Consider the following 18576-nt stretch of genomic DNA (forward strand, 5'->3'; position numbering starts at 1 on the left):
ACTTCGCAGTGGGCTGTGGTGGTTGCTTGGCCTGAACTTCCTGTAGTGCACACAGGATCATGTAGTGCATATGAGAGGTAATTCCTGTAATCGTACGCTGAATAATCCTTAGATTATTTTCAGGATGCTAGATATAGAGGAGCCTATTGACAGAGCTGAGATGGAAGGCCAGGGTTTCCAGGGCTATCCGGTTTCCTTCCTTTCTCCATGCAAACACTGGAAGGGTTCAGGCCGAAGATCTGAGTCTAAAACTTTCTGGCACAGCAGCGGAGCCATCTGCAGTTGTCAGCTGCAGAACTGTGGGAGCTGCAGAGGCTTTGGAAGTCATCCCACAAAGTTCTTCCAGCTCTTTCTTCCTACTACAAACAGAGTTCTTGTGCTGTAGCATCCAGAGCGATTCTTATCTTCTCAAACCCGTGGCCTGAGTCAGTGACCAGTGAATCAATGGGAATTCATTATTTTCCTAAGATCTTGAGTAGCCTGTATTCTGGGTTCTGTAGAGAAAAATGTATGGTCTGGAGGGAATCAGTCACAAGCTTGAGGGAAATTTTTAGCACGCTTCTATTTGCGTGTTTCTTGTGCTTTCAGAATAGTCAGTTAGTATAGGGTGTCAGACATCTGAGGGTAGAAAATTGATTATTTTCTCTCTCTATAAAATGCACATGTCCATATTGTTAAAGCGTTTTGTTTTAGAGGAAGTGTGCAACTGGAAAGCAGTAAAATAATCAGCATTGTTGACCTTGCCTGTTGTTGGACCTGGTACTTAGGCAGCAAATATTTACATAGAGGTGAGGTTTCTCTTACATACATGTAGATACATATATACGTACTGTAGATGTGAAATACGTGAGTCATTGTTTGACTGGAAGTTTTGAAAGCAAGGTGCAAACCCCCAAAATGTTTAGCTCCTAAATCTGCCAACGTAGACATCGTTGAATATATTTTCAGTAAACAGTTGGGCTAATTCTTTACTGTGCAACTGAAGGATCTCGGGTTACGTTATCTATCCTGTTATCTCATATTAACATGTTTGTTTTCATAGGTACGTGCTCACCAGTTAGTTTTACCACCTTGTGACGTAGTGATCAAAGCTGTAGCTGACTACGTCCGTAATATTCAGGACACCACTGATTTGGATGCCATAGCAAAAGACGTTTTTCAGCACTCACAGGTAAAGTATGAAGAAAATATTATTTGTTTGTTTGTTTGTTTTAAACGATTGTGCCCTATATTTGGGTTGCACAATTACATTCAGTAAAAATAGGGTCTTGAATCAGGTGATATAGGAATCTGTTGTTGTATGCAGTGTCATAGGTGCCCTAATGTAATTGTCTGCTTTTTTGGAAGGCAAAATTATTAGACTTAGTTGCAGTGCTTTGCTTGATAACCAAAGAGGTTTTGTAGTCTGGCTTCGTGTACGTGAAGATATGTAGTGTTTTTCAAGCTTCATCCTTACAGGGGCTGATGTAGTATTTTTTGTGAGGATGAATCTCCATGGCTCCATAGGCATTAATACTGTATGTGATATATCACATATAGTTGGCTATAGTTGACTACTCTGCAGTGCTGTGCTTACCTGTAGATGTCATGCCTGGATCTGATCCTGATAGATATTTCTTTTTGTATTTATTTATTTTAGTCTAGAACAGATGACAAAGTTACTCGATTTAAGAGAGCAGTTGCTTATTACTCAGCAACTAATAAACCTATGCCATTTCATCCACCACATTACATAGGTAAGTAATTAAGAAAATAAAACTTCTCACTTTAACTAAAACCTGACGTAACCCTAAATTATTATTATAATAACCCTAGATTATTAGTAGGGTCTTACAAAAACATACACTCAGGCAGTATTCATTGTTTGAATACAGTGTTAGAAAAAGTTTTCAGAGTCTTTGCAGAGATTGTGCTCTTATACCAGAAAGAGTAACAGCCTGAACTTACTTTCCTCTTAGCTACTGCTGAGTCAGTTCTAAGCATTAGGTGGCATCCACACGTAGTGCTGGAAATGAATGAAAACTGATGTCTACTTCCAGTCATGAAGACAATTGCCATTTCTTTTCCACAAAATATATTTCATACTCCTCACTGGACTTACCTGATGCTTTTTAGAAATCCTTTCCTAGTCTTTCATTTTTTTGATGTCACAACACATGTGCTTAACCTATACACTAATTGATACCCATCTCAGATTGTTCCAAGGTTTACAGACTAACCCTGTGACCATAGCACTTAGCACATACACCTCATTCTTAACATTAAAATGTAAACTGAGCTGGAATTTTCAAAAGACTTTGTTTCTGTACTGGTATGCTATTTTTTTTTTTTTTTAGCATTCAACAAGCTACAATGAAAAGTGTATTAAAGCTATGCTAGATCCAGTATTCAAGTGATAGAATGTGCCAGTGTTACATGTATTTGTGACACTGTTTTTTGCCAGCTGCTTGCTTATCACATCTCTTGGGCTTTTTTTCTTTGAAGCTTCCTTTGGTTTCCAGGTAGAATAAAATTACTGTACAGTAGTGAGAGAGGAAAACGTGGCAAGTAAAAGAGACTTCATGAGCTACAGAATATTTCTATTATGAGTTAAAAAATGAATGAAACTCGCTTAAGGCACAGTGGAGAACTGTTAATGGAGCAAGAAAAAATAAACCATGAAAGCAAAAGGAAAAAAAAATGGTAAAAATTATGTCAAATAAATAGTGAGCGTTTTCATGAGTGGTTTTCTTTTCCTCCTGTTTGTTATTTCTCCTCCCCATTTGCAATGCAGCAGCCAGACCAAATCAGTTTGGAATGCCTGGGATAGTGCCACCATATGTTCCTTCTCAGATGCTTAACATTCCACAGACCTCACTACAAGCAAAACCTGTGGTAAGTGTATCCCTCTGCCCTTCTCCTTGAGAGAAACCTATCATGCTCATTGAATTAAAATCTAAGTGGGAAAGGTTATGCCTAACTTTTTTAGCCTGAGTGTTCACTGATTGCATTTTCACCCTGAAGCTAAAAAGAAGCCAAGGACTGTGGTACAACAAGTTATGTGGATGCCCAAGATGGCTGAGATTTGATGTGCACGTTTGGAAAATGTACTTGGATAAATAGTATGCTTGTTTTTTGTTTTTTTTTAGAGAAGATCCTTATTGTTACCTTTATTTAGGAAATATTGCTGTATTTTAGGCCCAGCAGATGTCCAATCAGGGTGGTGCCCAAGGTCAGGGTCCATACCCATACACTCTCTCTGAGCCAGCCATCACCTTGGAAACAGGTGGAAAAAATCTTTCTGAGCAGAACAACTACAGTAACATTCCTCATGAAGGAAAACATACACCATTGTATGAACGATCTTCTCCAATAAATCCAGCTCAGAGTGGGAGTCCTAATCATGTGGATTCAACCTATTTTCCTGCCTCTTCTACATCATCCTCCTCCGACAACGATGAAGGCAATGGAGGTGCAGTGAAGTAAGTTTTTCACAAGGATGTTTTCCTGCTCTTATTTTCAGAATTGTTCAGTATGCCGGTAGTAACAAAATCTGCTCATTAACGATGTGGTAGACTTTCAGAAAACAGTGTTAGTTCACTGTGACTGTGAATATATCCATGGTTCACTCTTGTCACCTTGTTCCTTAATGAGCAGAAATCCAAAACCAAATAACGTTCAGCATTTTTCCACTTCTGGTCTTACATTTTATTGAAAGAAGGAAGGAGTGAGATTTTAGTAAATGTCATAAAACCTTCCTGTTCTTTTCCTTGTATAAAAGAAATACCACCTCACATTCATTAAAACTTCAGTAACTGAAAGCTGTCTGCAACATCACTGAATTTTGTAGTGTCTGCACTTCAAATATTTTGGGGTAGTGTGGTTTTGCAGAGAAACTTGATGTCAGAAACCCAAGATCTAATGCTGTGAGTTAAGAGCTCTCACTGACAGGCTATATGTATAACGATGCTGCAATGAAATTGGTTTTGTTCTCTTTTACTAATGTGCTTTGTTTATCACAGAAGTGTTTTAAGACTTGCAGTAGATCGTATGTCTGTCCTTGGCAATAAAGTTGTGCAGACTTCCTTGTAATTACTGCTTACTGACCTACAAAAAGGGAGCGGGAACAGAGGCAGTTTGTGTTTACCTTTTGTCATGCTGGGTGTAGTGGCTTACCATGTGAGAATCAAAACCTGTGGCTTCAGCAGGTCTGTGATTGCCTTTGGAAGATCGTGTATCATAGTATAAATACGCTGCCACTCAGTACTGATTCTGCACATATCTACGGTTACGCATGGTGGTTTCGACTTGATTTTTCCTGATCCAGTCTGTCAATTTTAAATAAATTATCATGTTTTGCAGTGCTGAACTGGAAAATTACCCACTTTACACGTATATAAAATATTTTTCGGTGTTTTTTATAGTACAATTTTATGTAATACATTTTGAATCAGTTTGGAAATGGAAGTCTAGGTGTTGTCACTGCAGTCTTCTGACCGAGGGAAATTACTTGCCATGGTGACAGATATTTCAAGATCAATCAAGAATTTTTCCTGCATGAACATTATTTAGTCCTCGTAAAGGATTCCCTGTTACTTTGAAATGCAATCCAAGTGTTGATACAGTGTGAATGAATAAAAGTAGGAATCTTGAATTCATATCTATGAATTGACTTTTCTAATACATAGCATACCTTGAAGTCCTCTCTGGTTAATAGTTCAATTAACAGCAACCAAGGATTTATTGCATCCTACGTGGTACTTTAATGCTGTGTTTTTCTTTATGCTATCCTTCAGCCATGTCAGTGGGAACAAAATAGGCTGGGAAAAAACAGGAACCCAGTCAGAAGGTCAAACACGTGGAGACCTGGGAGACCAAACAAAGGTAATTCCTTGGAACAATGAAATTCCAAATATTACAGTTTATTGTTTTGTGCTTTAAGTTTTATAATGAACTGCTGAGTAGAAGTTTCAAAATTGATCTGTGAGACTTACTGTGGTTTTTTTACTTGTTTTTGTGAATTACAAAACAATAGCTTTAAAATGCAGTGAGAAATTTTCCAAGGAATGTTGTTTAGCATATACATAAAAATTAAGTATGCTGTTTTGGAAAATACTAAATATGAAGTAGAAATAAACCTATGAACCCCTTAGGTAACAGCCTCATCCTTGCATGTTTACAAAGGAGTATGGCATTATATCCACGTGTACAGGGTCCGTGTCCTGTCAGATGCAGTATAGTGAGAACAGCTCTGACAGTGTTCTAGCATTAGCTGCAGACTGTTATAGGTGTATTAAAGCTGAGCTGAAGAGTGAAAGGCCTTCACAAGTGCTTGATAAGACTGTCACATAATACATATTGAATTAGCTCCGTGGGACCAGCTACAGTGTATTGCTGTTTAACTAAGTAAAGGTGGGGTGATTAAGCCATTATTAAAGACTTGCTATCATCCCATTTGATTTCTTCAAGATACAGAATCATTGTCAAATTGAAAGTGTGATGATCTGTTTCATGATGTTGAACCATTCTTAGAATGCTCTACTCATTTCCATGTGATACTTTGGCATTTTTGTGATGGAACTGTGCTCTAGCATTAGTTTTGTTTAAAAAAAAAAAAAAAAAAAAGGAAAGAAAGCAAAAAAGAAAGCAGTCCTAAGTTACTTGTGCTGCAGAAGAACAGACCGTTTTCCCTGTATCTTTGTATAGGAATTCCAGTAAACTTTGGCTTTGTGCTTAAAATATCAAGCTGGTGATTTCATCCATCGGTGGTGGTTATTTTTGCAGACTACGCCCCGCACGATAACTGTATCTGCCTGTGGATTAGTCACCATATGCAAATGCTAATGTGACCTATTGCATTCCTTTTTGTCTGTACCGTGGCCATGCACGAGCCCAGCACACCCCAGCTGCAGCCCTGCGTGCTCTGTGCTGCCCTGCAGAGCGGAGATGGGGGGCAGCCGGCAGGGCACTGCTCCCACAGCTGGGTGGTGGCTGGTGGGACGTGCAGCAGGACACGGCTGCCTGCCCCTGTGTACATGCAGAATTAGGGCTGTAAAAGCAGTGATTCAGCTTTCCAGGAGATGTATGCATGCAGTCCAACTTGAGTGCAACCAATTTAATTTGTTTTACTTACATACTTTTCTTGAATGTCAAACCACTTCTTCAGCCCTCTGTAGAAGACGGCAGTTCCATCTCTTGGGAACAATGGGGAGAATTATAAGTACATCTTATTTCTTGAAGAGGTGTATCTACAAAATGATTAGAAAAATAAATATTTCCTGAAATTTTTCACTTTGGGATGAGCTGTAGGAGTTTCTGAGGTAATTTGGAGCACTGAGCATTGATCAGACAGCACCAGCCTTGATGCTCCTTTTACTGTGACTTGCATGTCAAAATTCTTGCCTTGTAGTTGTCTCACTTTGGGATTAGACGTGACAAAGGCATGCTCATCTCACTTGGGTGGATGTATAGCACTGAAAAAAATAATACTTTCAGCTGTGGTAGTTTCTCATTTTAAGTGTTTGAAGATCACTGTAGCAGATTCAGGAAGAACTTGGGTCATGAGAATGGGGAGAACATCGATATGGTTTGGAATTTTGTTTTCCTCCCTCCATGTCCCCCTGTAATGGCCAATCCTGTAAACTTCATGTTTCAGTGTCACACTGCATTTTAATTGTTGGAGTAGTAGAAGACAGGAACAGCAATCTTTAAACTGACAAAGATAATATAAGAGCTGTGAAAATATAAAAGGGCAATGATAATCTGTGTTTGTGGAAACATTACATTCTGTTAAAGGGTTCTGTACCACAGGCTTTAACCATTTATTCCCTATATTATCATCATAAATTAAAAGTCCAGTCTACCAACTCCGAAGTATAATCTTACGGTAGCATCCTCTTCTATTGTGTGCTTAAATGTACTCTTAAGATACTATTTCCCCTTTGGTATTTTGTTAGAGCCTACTTTACTAAATTCGCCTTCTTTTAGGAGGTTGGTGGAGGATGAGCTTTTTCTTGTTTTACACAGGTTTGTATTTTCCACCAGTGCCTGGTGAACAAGCTTAGCTTGTTCAGGACTTCTTCCACCCCCCATTCTTGTACTTTCTGTAGAATTTGTAAAATCTGAAATTTTATGTGCAAGTTATGAAAATACTCATGCATAATGTGTCATCACATGTATGAAGTGAATGGCAGTCTCAGAAGTAATTCCTAAACTATTACAGTAGCTTATAGACATGAAACTAGTATGAACTCTTTTCTGAAGCTAAGAGCAGCTTTCAGTTCTGAAGATGAGGATTTTTAGGAATGAAGTCCGTTTTTTTTGTTTGTTTGTTTGTTTCCAATAGCATCTGTGAGAGGTGTAACACAAATGCTGCTTACAAAAGGTTTATTCACTGTGGGTAATATTTATATATTTAGTAATTGTCTTCTGCCAGCAGACGAGGACTAAAAGCCTATATTCTCCGAAGATCTTCTAGTCAGCGCTATGTAGTGTATTCTGCATGTCGCTAGAACATGATGTGAGTTTTCACTGTTTTCACTGTGGATGAAGAAGAAAATCTGCGATTTCTCTTGGCTTATCTTCTGTAAGCATTAAAAAGCACTTGATGTTGTGTGTTCTGTTACAGGCAGAAGGTTCCTCTAGCGCTTCTTCAGGAAGCCAGGCAGCCGATGTCAAAGGGAATCAAACCAGTAATCCACAAATCCCATGCCTGTTGTCAATGCCCACCAGAAACCACATGGATATTACTACCCCTCCATTACCTCCAGTAGCACCTGAAGTATTAAGAGTGGCAGAACACAGGCACAAGAAGGGGTTAATGTATCCCTACATCTTTCATGTCCTAACCAAGGTACGACATTGTAAAATTATGTGCTAAAAAATAATCTTTCTGTAAAGATAATTGCACTTACATATCTGGCTAAATAATTCTGTACTTTTACATCCCATTTTAAGCTTTGAGTTTTGGTCTAGTTCTAGTGCTTCTAGCACTTCTTTCACTCGATATGCAGCCACTGATCTGGCTCATACATTGTTGCTCTAGGTATGAGATGACTGTAATCACTATTTATTTGAAAAAAACAAACAAACTTCTTTTGTCTTTAATATTTTATCTTTGTACTTTTACATGTCCATGTTTGTGCATGTGTGTACGTATGTATTGCCCATTTTTAGAGTGTGATGTGTGCTTTGGTGTCTCTTCCAAGTCTCTTCTGGTTTCAGTGTTAAAAAATAATTAGATTGTTTTCCCTTGTAATGTGATCCTTCCTATCCTTAATAGCCAACCCCAATAAAGACGTAGCACCTGTAATAAATCCCTTTTGTTGTCTCATAAAATGCAATTATAGAACTTGATGATGCTATGAGTTCTTTGGTCACTGATTTATTTTATGTGCTAGATCCCAGGTAAGCTGCAAGCCCTTCCACGCAGCTTAGGCTGCTTTTTCTGCAGTAGGTTAAGTGGGGGGGGCGGGGAAATTATTTCGGTGGCCACATAGAAACATCTTGAAAAGCAATGGGACAGCTTCTTGCCAAAGTAAGTAGTGGAGGGAGGCAGGGCAGCAGTGTTCTGCACAGCCCTGTGTTTGACTTACACGAGTTCCAAAAGAAATGAATTCTGTTCGTTGTTCCTTCTGTGTGCAAACAGAAGAGTCCCAGAATGAGACAACTAATCCTTTTCCACTGTAGCGTTCAAAATACTCAGTACTGGTTCTTGTACATCTAGCACCATAGTTGGTATTGCTGTCATGTTCCTGTACATTTCATGTTTATCAAAGGAAAAGCGGAGAAGAAACAAGAGACCCATGAAGACCATTAGTGCCAATTCTGTTTCATAGTTTGGCCATATACTCTCAGTACATCTAAATACTACTGGATGTTTCCTGTCTCACAATGGGAAGAAACTAATTAAACAACTGAATTTTGGGAATTCAATCCTAGCAGAAAAAATAAATCTAGAGACTGTTGCAATATAAATCAAATCAGTACTGCTTAATTTTTTTTTTCTCTATTACCTGAAATGCTTTTGAATGTTCGCTAGGGACCTCAAGTATGCCAGCAGTGTGTTGGCAGGTACCTCATTGAGTGATTTTGAGATGCTTTAGAAATTGGCACGCAAAGATTGCCTGGATTATGCTGTTGTTATACATACAGAGAGACTTCTTACACATCCTTTATATCTAACTTAATGTTGTCTGTATACAAGAAAAACACTTTAACCATACTTTACCCATACTTTAACTTTACCCGTACGTTAACCATATATCCAATGCTGTGGATATGGTAGAGATCTTTATGTAAGCTAAAGTGATACAAAGAGGGTGAGGCAAGCTAGTAACTTCTGTGTAAATACACACCTGCAGCAATTTACAGCTTCCATTGGTTTCTGCCTTCTAATCTGGTTTACGTTGATCATAAAGGCTTTGGGCATACAGAATGTTATGGTGTTTTCCTGTACCTCATGCCTTGACTGGAGAGTTGATTTGGTAATGTCATGAATGTGGCTCCTTTAAGTGTTGCTGTAAATCTGTGTTCTCCTTACATGAAATAACTTTTGTTAATTTGCTTAAAAATTTCTTGTACACTAAAAGAAATTGGATTGATGGAGATCTTCTCCAGGTTGTTCTTACTTGAGAAGGAATTAAACTTTAATGAATTACATTACAGGTTTTCATTGTTCTACTGCATAAAAAGGACAAATTGGTGGCATTTTAAAATGGAAAGAAAATGCCCTTTTAGGAAACAGCAGGTTAGTCTGTGAGATGCATCTCTGGCAAAGGATGAGGTTTGTTCTTAAGGAGTTTTTTGTTGATATCACTGATGCCAGAAAGAAAAGGAGAATGATGAATAAGCTTTCAAAGACATTATTGATTCTTGACACCTTCAGTAATAGGAATGAGTTGTTTTCCAGGAAAAACTTAGCATGGTTGGATGCACAGATACTGAAAATATAGAATGGTGCTGCTATTTTAAGAGAGCTGGAAGGTCTTCCATGTTTTGTTTCTGAAAAAGAAACTGTAAAATGCTTTACCCACATATAAAACAATATTACTTATGTAATCCCCAGTTGCAGTTTTTTGGCCAGGCTTTCTCATAATGTTATTTTTTACAGTGATTCCCTAGTATTGTTTGCACCAAAGCCTCCAACTGGTGTTTTTAAGCAGCGTGAATATTTTTTTAAAGGCTAAAAATCAGTCTAGATTGCAAATAGTCATTTATTCTTCAAATGTGTGTGCTTTGAGCGTCTTGCTTCTATAGGCAAGTTATGTTACTGTCATATATACTGTTTTGCTCCTAGAAGTATCTGTATGTAAAAATCAGTATTTAGGTAATCCAGGCAAAAAAAAAAAAAAGCAAAACTAAAACAAATATAAAAAAAAAATAGGTAAGTGATGGGAATAATTGGAGCCTGGAAGAAAGGAAGTGGATTGTAGCAGGGTAATCCTTCTCTGGAGTTACCTTCACGTACGTAAGATCCTCATTACTGCTGAATCATGTTCCTGACAAGATGGGATTCGCTTTAAAGCTGGATTGAATTACTGAGCATACCTAAATGCTTCATTTTTGCTCACTCTAACGTCTCTTATTTTTCTCATTTCTTTCATGGAAAAGGGTGAAATCAAAATTGCCGTTTCTATAGAAGATGAAGCCAACAAAGACCTGCCTCCTGCTGCTCTGCTTTATAGGCCAGTTCGTCAGTATGTTTACGGAGTCCTGTTTAGTTTGGCAGAAAGCAGAAAGAAAACGGAAAGACTCGCTTTTAGAAAGAACAGACTTCCACCAGAATGTACGTACTGTGGAATCCATTCTTTATTGCTCTCCCCTTTTGCTGTGTTTTCACTGGTGCTGTAATTTGAACGAGAATGGTTAATAAGGTTTCATGAATGTAGCTGTAGAACTGGGGAAATTTGTGGCTTATTTGATCCATGGATAATAGAAAAAGATGTTTTTAATTTGAGATTTTATTTCTTGCATTTCCCTTTTCCAAGCAAGCTGCAGGCTTTGTTTTTCAAAAAGTGTGTTCAAACTGCTCTCAGACTTGCAGCAAGTAATGTTATTTTTGATGGATTTTTCTGTGTACATGTTAGAACTTGATTTGAGAAAATTTGCATTCTGAGCAGTTCTGTGTAGGAACTTTCAAGTGTCAACATAAATACGTGGTTTAAAATCTGCAGAAATTAGGTGTGGTGTAAATAAAAGCAAACTAAACTTGTGAACAGGCTTGTCAAAAGATCTTTTTGCTGGTTCAATCAAAAAGGTGAGTGTTAATCCCTACATTAATGTGGAAGTTATCTTCTTAACTTCTCTGCTTCCAGGAATTACTTTCATTCCAGAACATTCACTCTCCTCATTCTGGAGTGTTTTATTTGCTTATAATGAAATGCATGCAACGAAATGATTGAACTTTACAGTAGCATCTTATAAAGGTTACAGCGTTGCTGAAGCACTCAGTGGATAGCAGCAGCAGAAATACGTATTTGTATGTAAGAGTCTGCTGTCTATGTACGAAACTTAAAAAGCAGATATTGAGAATGTCTGCAAGCATTATTTACAGTCTTGATGTATAAAAGAATAATCAGTTGTGTACATTTCGTGAGGAAAGTGACAGTCTTCCAGCGGTTGAAAAACTATTGCTCTTAGTTATGTTGTGGGAATTAATATTCACCCTGTTCGATTTCCTCATCACACAGTGTCAAAAGCTGAAGTCTTATCTCAAGAGTATTTCAGGTTATGAGGTTATTTCAGGACTAAAATAATGAAGTTACTTGCAGCACCGACTTGCCCTCATTAGTTTTGTCCTTAAGTGTACTACAACATTTGTAGTAGCAAAGTAACTAGCTGCTGAAGGTCTGCTTTGATTGTTCAGGATATTTTCACCTTGTAAACCTGAAATGTTCTCTGTAGACTGTTGGAATCCCCATCTAATTGGTCTTTTCATTTATGCTGCTTTTCAGAGGTTTATTCTCAGTGGAGACTAAGAACGCTACTGCTAACTTTGTTTAGTGACAGGAGCTCCAGCAAATATTGTTGCAGGATGCATTCAGTTACCTGACCTACTTCTATTTTAGAACTGGCCATGCTTTATAAACTTAAAAAAAAAAACACCAAAAATTGGAACATCTGTTTGAACTCTAGTAGTTTCACCACAAAGCTTCAATTGCTGCTAAAGATAGATTTTAGCTGAGATGGTAGCTTGTGGTTTGGAAGGGGGTAAGTTACAGGAATGCATTTCATTTGGTCATCTCAATTACAGAATAGCAAGAACTGGGCAGATTGTGCAGGATACAGAGAATGGTGTCCTAAGCAGCAAGAGCTGATTTCTGAAATATCCTTTGTCACACTCGGTAGCTCCTACTGACTTCTCTGAGGGCTACAGCACAGGCGCCAACAGACAAATGATTGTGATTCTGCTTTTATTGGTGCTCTCAAAAAACAAGTATGCATGCAAGAGTAATGAGCAGAAAAAAAATCGGAACAATTAACTAAATTTCTAAAAGATATGTGCTGTCTCTAGGTTTATGCAGACACAAATTGTACGAATATGTCTAAAATTCTGTACTGCATTTCTGTAATGTGATCCTGTATATCTAAAATTCTGGCAACATAGTAATTGTACGTGAATAATTAGTAGGTGTGTTGTGTGAGAGGGTTATAGGAAGCTGTGAAAAGTGTATAATAAACTCAGGGTGTCGGTATTATTACTAAATACATAGACAGTAAGATAATGGATCTATCATAACATAGATCTTTTCTGTCTTTTATTATCATTATTTTTATGTAGTTGAAAAGTCAATTAAAAACAACAGATCAGTTGTTTTTAGAAGTAGTGACGCTTTTTAGTAATAATTGTCTGCTAAGTAATGCCTTTTCTGGACGCGTTCTCATGTCTGCTCCCAGGGGACATGAAGAGCTGAATTGCTACATTTTTCACTGTGCTTCTAGTGCCAAGGGCGTGCTATTGGCTCCTTTCCCCTTGCTTGTGAGAGGAGGTAGTCAAAGTGTCTGACTTGCTCTTCTTTTCAGGTTCTGAAACCATCTGCCCTTTCCACTCTGTGGAGAAATGCACACTTGTACAAGCTGCCATAACTGTTGGTTGGGTATGAGGATTTGTTATTTTAAGCCTAGCCACCTTGTGATGTACTGTTCTCCATCAAGGATGTGCTCAGCTGACACTGTTTCTGCCAGAAGGAAAACAGTATCTTGAGCAATTGCCCTTTTGCAAAATCAAACATGCTTTGCTCAAGCTGTACTGTCAGTGAAGATTATGAGGTTAAAAGAGTCCTGATTAATCCGCATTAGCTATCTCATTTGCCGAGATGTCTCACAGCTCATGGTCAGTTTGTGGGGAGAAAAAAATGCTAAGAGAATATCACGGAATCATAGTACATCCTAAGTTGAAAGGGACTCATGAGGCTCATCAAGATCCCCCCTGGCTCCGTACAGCACCACCCAAACCGACGCTCCTTGAACTCTGGCAGCTTGGTGCTGTGCCCACAGCCTTGGGCAGTCTGCTCCGTGCCCACTGCCCTCTGATGAAAGAGAATCCCCACCTGACCCTCCCTGACAGCTCCAAGCCGTTCCCTCGGGCTCTGACCCTGTCCCCAGAGAGCAGATCTCAGCCCTGTCTCTCTGCTCCCTGTGAGGAGCTGCAGGGCCTTGAGTCCTCCCTCAGCCTGCTCTGCTCTGTGCTGAACAAACCACAGGAGCTCAGCTGTTCTTCACACATCTTGTCCTTCAGATCTTTCCCCATCTTCACAGCCCTCCTTTGGATGAGCTCTGGTATCTTTATGTCCTATATTGTGGCACACAAACATGCACACTGTGCTCAGGGTGAGGCTGCACCAGAGCAGAGTAGGACATTCCCTTCCCTCATCTGGCAGTGCTGAGCTCAATACATCTCAGGGTACGGGTGACCCTTTGTCTGCCAGGACACACTGTTGACTCAGATTCAACTTGCTGTCAACCAGAACCATGGATCCCTTTCCATGGGGCTGCTTTCTAGCCTCTTGTCCCATGTCCTGTAGTATAGCCAGGGTTGCCCTGTCCCAGATGCAGAATCTGGTGCATGATTTTGATAAACTTCATACAGTTGGTGATTGCCCTGTCCTGTAATTTCTCGAGAGAATGTCTGAGTCAGAATTTGTCAGAAAACATCTGAGGCACAGGTAGCAGTGAAGGTTTTAACATGCAGCTGGAGCATGCTGCATGCTGTTGCTTATGACTTTGGAGCTTGTGACATTCATGTATGTTTATGAAGCAGGTTACCTTAATGCAGGTTGATGCTGAACTTCTGCATTTGGACTGACCTTCAAGTGTCTTGAGGCTGATGTTTAAAACAGACATCAGTGTATTGTACCATTCCTTGGGCTACTGTGAGTATTCAAATCTACTCATCAGCAACAGGAGGAAATTTATTATGAAAAACAGTATAATTAGTTCTGTGGTGTTGTGACTGAACGTGCACTTATCCTGAGTGTTTGTTGTAGCTCATGTCGTCTTCAGGGTAGACGTTTCTTATCTCAAAGAGGAAGTCCTGGAAGGAAAACACAAAACGTTCCTCTGAGGACAGAGATACTCAGCAGTTGAGGAAGATGGTGTTTTTGGCAGCAGTCCCAGTGCAGAGTTGTCAATGTGTAAGAAATGCTCTGGTGAAATAAGTAGATACGGACTAGTCCTAGATTCATCTGTTAAATGCTAAATGTGAGTGAACAGTACTGCGACTGCTTGTCAGCTGATACAACTGTAATTCTGTCCTCCCATTGTTCACTGCAGGGAGGCTGTTTGCCACTCCATATTGAACAATTCTCCAAAAAGAATGGTTGCCTTTCCTAAAATAACTAGTGCATTGCACAGTTCTGAAGGCAAGATACCTCTTCAGTGTAACCTCTACAGGTAGTGCATTACTGAAGAAGGTATCTTTTGAGAGCAAACCAACTCACTCTTTGATCTTGATCTCATAGAAGCATGGAAATTGCCATACCGAAGATTAAAAGTTTTGGACAGCACTTGAATGTTGAAGGATAAGATTTCAGATAGAAATTATAGACAAAATATTTTCTTCTTTTAACCTTGGGGTTGTTTTAGCAAAAAGTTTATGAAGGTAAGGAAACATTTGTGTTCTGCAAAGGTCTTTATCCTTGCAGTTGTCTTTTGTAAGGAAGTGATGGAAGCTGGGTAAGTGGTCTTCTGGGAATGCTTTAAGTGTGGCGCTTACAGAGTTTGCATCTGGTTGGCTCTGACAGGGCATCCAAAGAGAGATGTGGAGTGTAGCTAGCAATAGTGCCTCTAGTATCAAAAGGAGCTTGAAGGGAAGAAGAGTAGAACTCCAGAACACAACTTAGTTGTCAGCAGTTGGCTTTTTCATTGCTGAACTGAAATCTTTGACTGGAACTGTTCTGTGTAGTAGCCTCGTTGTGATCCCTAGCTGTTTATGAAAGGACTAAGAAGTTTTGGTCTGAAAGAATCTCTTGCTTCCAAGATCCAGAGTAATTATGTAGCTTGCTCCAAAAGGAATGCCTCCTATTTGTTTCCATGGAAATTACAACAGGCACAAAGAGTGCAATAGCACTTCTTGGTAGAGTAAATTATCTGCTGCAGAACACTATTCCGCAACATATTCACCACCATTAGCTCTGCATTTTTTGCCAGTGACAAACAAGGGCCTGCATGCCATGCTTGTAAAAATCTGCAGCAGCAGAGGTTACTCCCATTTCAAAGCTGATACAGTGGTGATATTGCTAGGGTAAATGTTGCCTATGCAGTACATCTTTCATTGGTCCAAGTGGATCAAATTTGGAAGGCACCAAATCTGGCCTGTAGGACAGTACAGCCAGGATGGGCAGTGTGCTCTATGGTATGCTCCTTGATCTCCATAAATGTTCAGCAAGCATCAGTGAATGTCCGTAGGGGCCTTTTTCTCCACATGAAGGAATTCAGTGACACCCCTTTGCTTCATCTGCACTGCTTTGTCAGGCACCATTTTGTCAGACTGCCCCTTTGCTGCCATCTGTCATACGGCAACAAAATGTAATGGAATATTGGCAGAAAGTTTCAGCCTCTACTGCTTTATGACCGTCTACTTTTGACATCATGGGCCAACATCATAAAACAGGAGGCATTACTTTTGGAACAGTCCTATTATTTGAAAACCTTCAGAAGATGCATCTTACGTGTTCATGCTTGCTGTCCCAGGCCTAAACAAGAAGTAAACACCAGTGTGATAGATCCTTTGCAAATAACAAAGTGCTCTGCTGGCTGTTAAAGCCCATCTTGAATAGCTTAGCAGCATATAAAATCTGGTAGCAACCAAAATAGAACGTGATTTTGCAGTGAGGCTACCAACTAAATATATCAGCATATTTATTTTCATTGCTGCACATTATCTTTGTAAAACTTAGCCTGCTGTCTGTGAGGTGTAGCTACAGTGCTGTAGTAGTTCTAGTCCAGATAAGCAGGAGAGATTGCTTTAAGATGGTCCAGAGCTTCTTTTTAAATCCAGATGGTGGCCTCTGCCATGGTTTGCCTGACCTTAATCATAAAATCACGTGTAAGGCTGCCGTCTGATTGCTGATGGAGACTTTGTAGCTGTGAGAGCTATCCCGGCACCAGCAGAATTATTTTCTCAATCTGTAACAGGGAGGCTTCTAGCAGAAAGAGCAGGTCTGGTCTCATGCACTGCTTCACTAGCAAAGCAATTTGTCTGGGCTGTAACCTGAAGCTTCACTAACAAGCTCCTTGAATCTTTCCACACTGCATAACTGGGCTCTGAGTTAAGAGGAGTGCAAACAAATTTGGGGCTGTGTCAAACTTGGGGTCGCTCCAAGGCCAAAGGTATCATTTATCAGTCTTGACTTTAAACTTGTGTTCTGGTTTAGTTGTCTTCATATGTGAAAAAGGGAGATGCTTTAGCATCTGTGTAGAGTCAAACACTGTTCTTATAGATGATAGCACAGCACACACAAAAACAGTAGCCTCTTAATTTACAGCACTGCTTTTTATCGAAAGGCTTACAAAAATTACTGTGTTCTGATCTTTTTAGGTTAAAAAAAACCAACTAATTAAGCCCATATTTGAGATTTAATTCCTTTGCATTACTTGAATTACAGGCAAGCGTGGCTGAAGTTTTAAATCTCGTTTAAGTTATCATCAGTACAATCATATTGTTCCTAAAAGGCTGGAAATGGAAAATATTTGTATTGAATGTGTTGTATCTCTGTGGGTTTTTAATCAACTTTAGAGGAAAGTTGCGTTTTCAAATTATGTTCTTTTAGAAAATGAATGTGTCTCTTCTGTGTTGCTTATCAACTTGGAATTATTAATGTAATGTTCTTAGTGTACTCTTGGCTGCATGTACTTATTTTGTAAGTGATGGCAATTAGAAATGGTCCACACGGAGTCTGACTTGCAGTTCAACAGTGTGATCCAGAGCAATGTCCAAGGGATACTTTTCAGATCAGGATCTCTTGCGTACAAGGTTTTAAATATGTAAACCTTTTTAACTTTTCTCATCTGTTATCATTCTATAGTTTCACCAGTGATAATTAAGGAATGGGCTGCTTACAAAGGAAAGTCTCCGCAAACCCCTGAGCTGGTGGAAGCTCTTGCCTTCAGGGAATGGACGTGTCCTAATCTGAAGAAGCTGTGGCTGGGAAAAGCAGTAGAAGACAAGAACCGAAGAATGAGGGCGTTTTTGGCCTGTATGAGATCAGATACACCAGCAATGCTCAATCCAACTAATGTGCCCACTCATCTTATGGTGCTTTGTTGTGTACTAAGGTCAGTGTTATCTGAAGGTAAAACAGAATGAAATAAAGTTTTTACTGTACAGGTTAATGTCTGTGATATATTTAACACAACACTTGCAGCTTTGGAAAAAGGGTCTCCTATCATTTTTAGAACGTCGCTTTTGGTAGTCTTTAAGGCGTGCTGTATCCTTCAAGGCTTCTTTCTTCAGTCTCTAAGGAACTGAAGAAGGAAAAAATCTTGTGTTGCTAAGAGGCCTCTGTAGCATTTGAATTAATTAACCCTCACTGTGCTCATGGTTTTGGCTTCAAAAAAAAAAAAAAGCCATACATTTGGCATCTTAGGTTGATGAGGCTGTAAAGTGAAAGTGAGCTTTTCAGAGAACAGCTGCTTAGCAGCTTGCTGAGATGGTTCATGTGAATGATGCTCTGTCACGTTCTTTGTGGTAGTTACTCGTCTGGTTGAGATGGTGATAACCAACATTTGAAGTATACTATTAAAGAGAAGGTGACAAGATTCAAATCACTCGCTGTGTTTAATTTTCAGATAGAAAATTGAACTGAGAATGAAAGATGCTGCTCTTTTTGGGAAGGTTTGTGTCAGTATGACTAACCCTGGCTTCAGCCAGGTTTACAAGCTAACTTGCTGCACAGGAGAATTTTTAAGCCATTTAAGAATGATGAATGTAGGTTTGTTTCCAGTTCTACCTTACTTTGTCTTGCCTTTGGAAGACTAAAGATTGTTTCTTTTTCTCCTCATTGAATAATAAGAATACAAAAAAAAACAACAAACGGACTTAATAGCATCTTGAACAAAGTGGAGCTCCTCTTTCATTTGGGCAGTGTTTCTTTCCTG

The 18576-nt window shown here is 39.2% G+C and overlaps 1 protein-coding gene across 1 annotated transcript in view; it reads left to right on the top strand.

The window, feature by feature from the left end:
* FAM120A (family with sequence similarity 120A) overlaps nt 1-18576 on the top strand; it is a 49366-nt gene that overhangs the window by 16013 nt on the left and 14777 nt on the right. The window contains 8 exon segments of the mRNA XM_042880469.1: nt 1043-1171; nt 1640-1736; nt 2774-2874; nt 3178-3461; nt 4776-4863; nt 7607-7831; nt 10591-10765; nt 17505-17754. Of these exon segments, the coding sequence (XP_042736403.1) occupies nt 1043-1171; nt 1640-1736; nt 2774-2874; nt 3178-3461; nt 4776-4863; nt 7607-7831; nt 10591-10765; nt 17505-17754 (1349 nt within the window).

Source organism: Lagopus leucura, unplaced genomic scaffold (genome assembly GCF_019238085.1).
Source record: "Lagopus leucura isolate 7727_CA_CO unplaced genomic scaffold, USGS_WTPT01 Super-Scaffold_100026, whole genome shotgun sequence".
Lineage (NCBI taxonomy): Eukaryota > Metazoa > Chordata > Aves > Galliformes > Phasianidae > Lagopus > Lagopus leucura.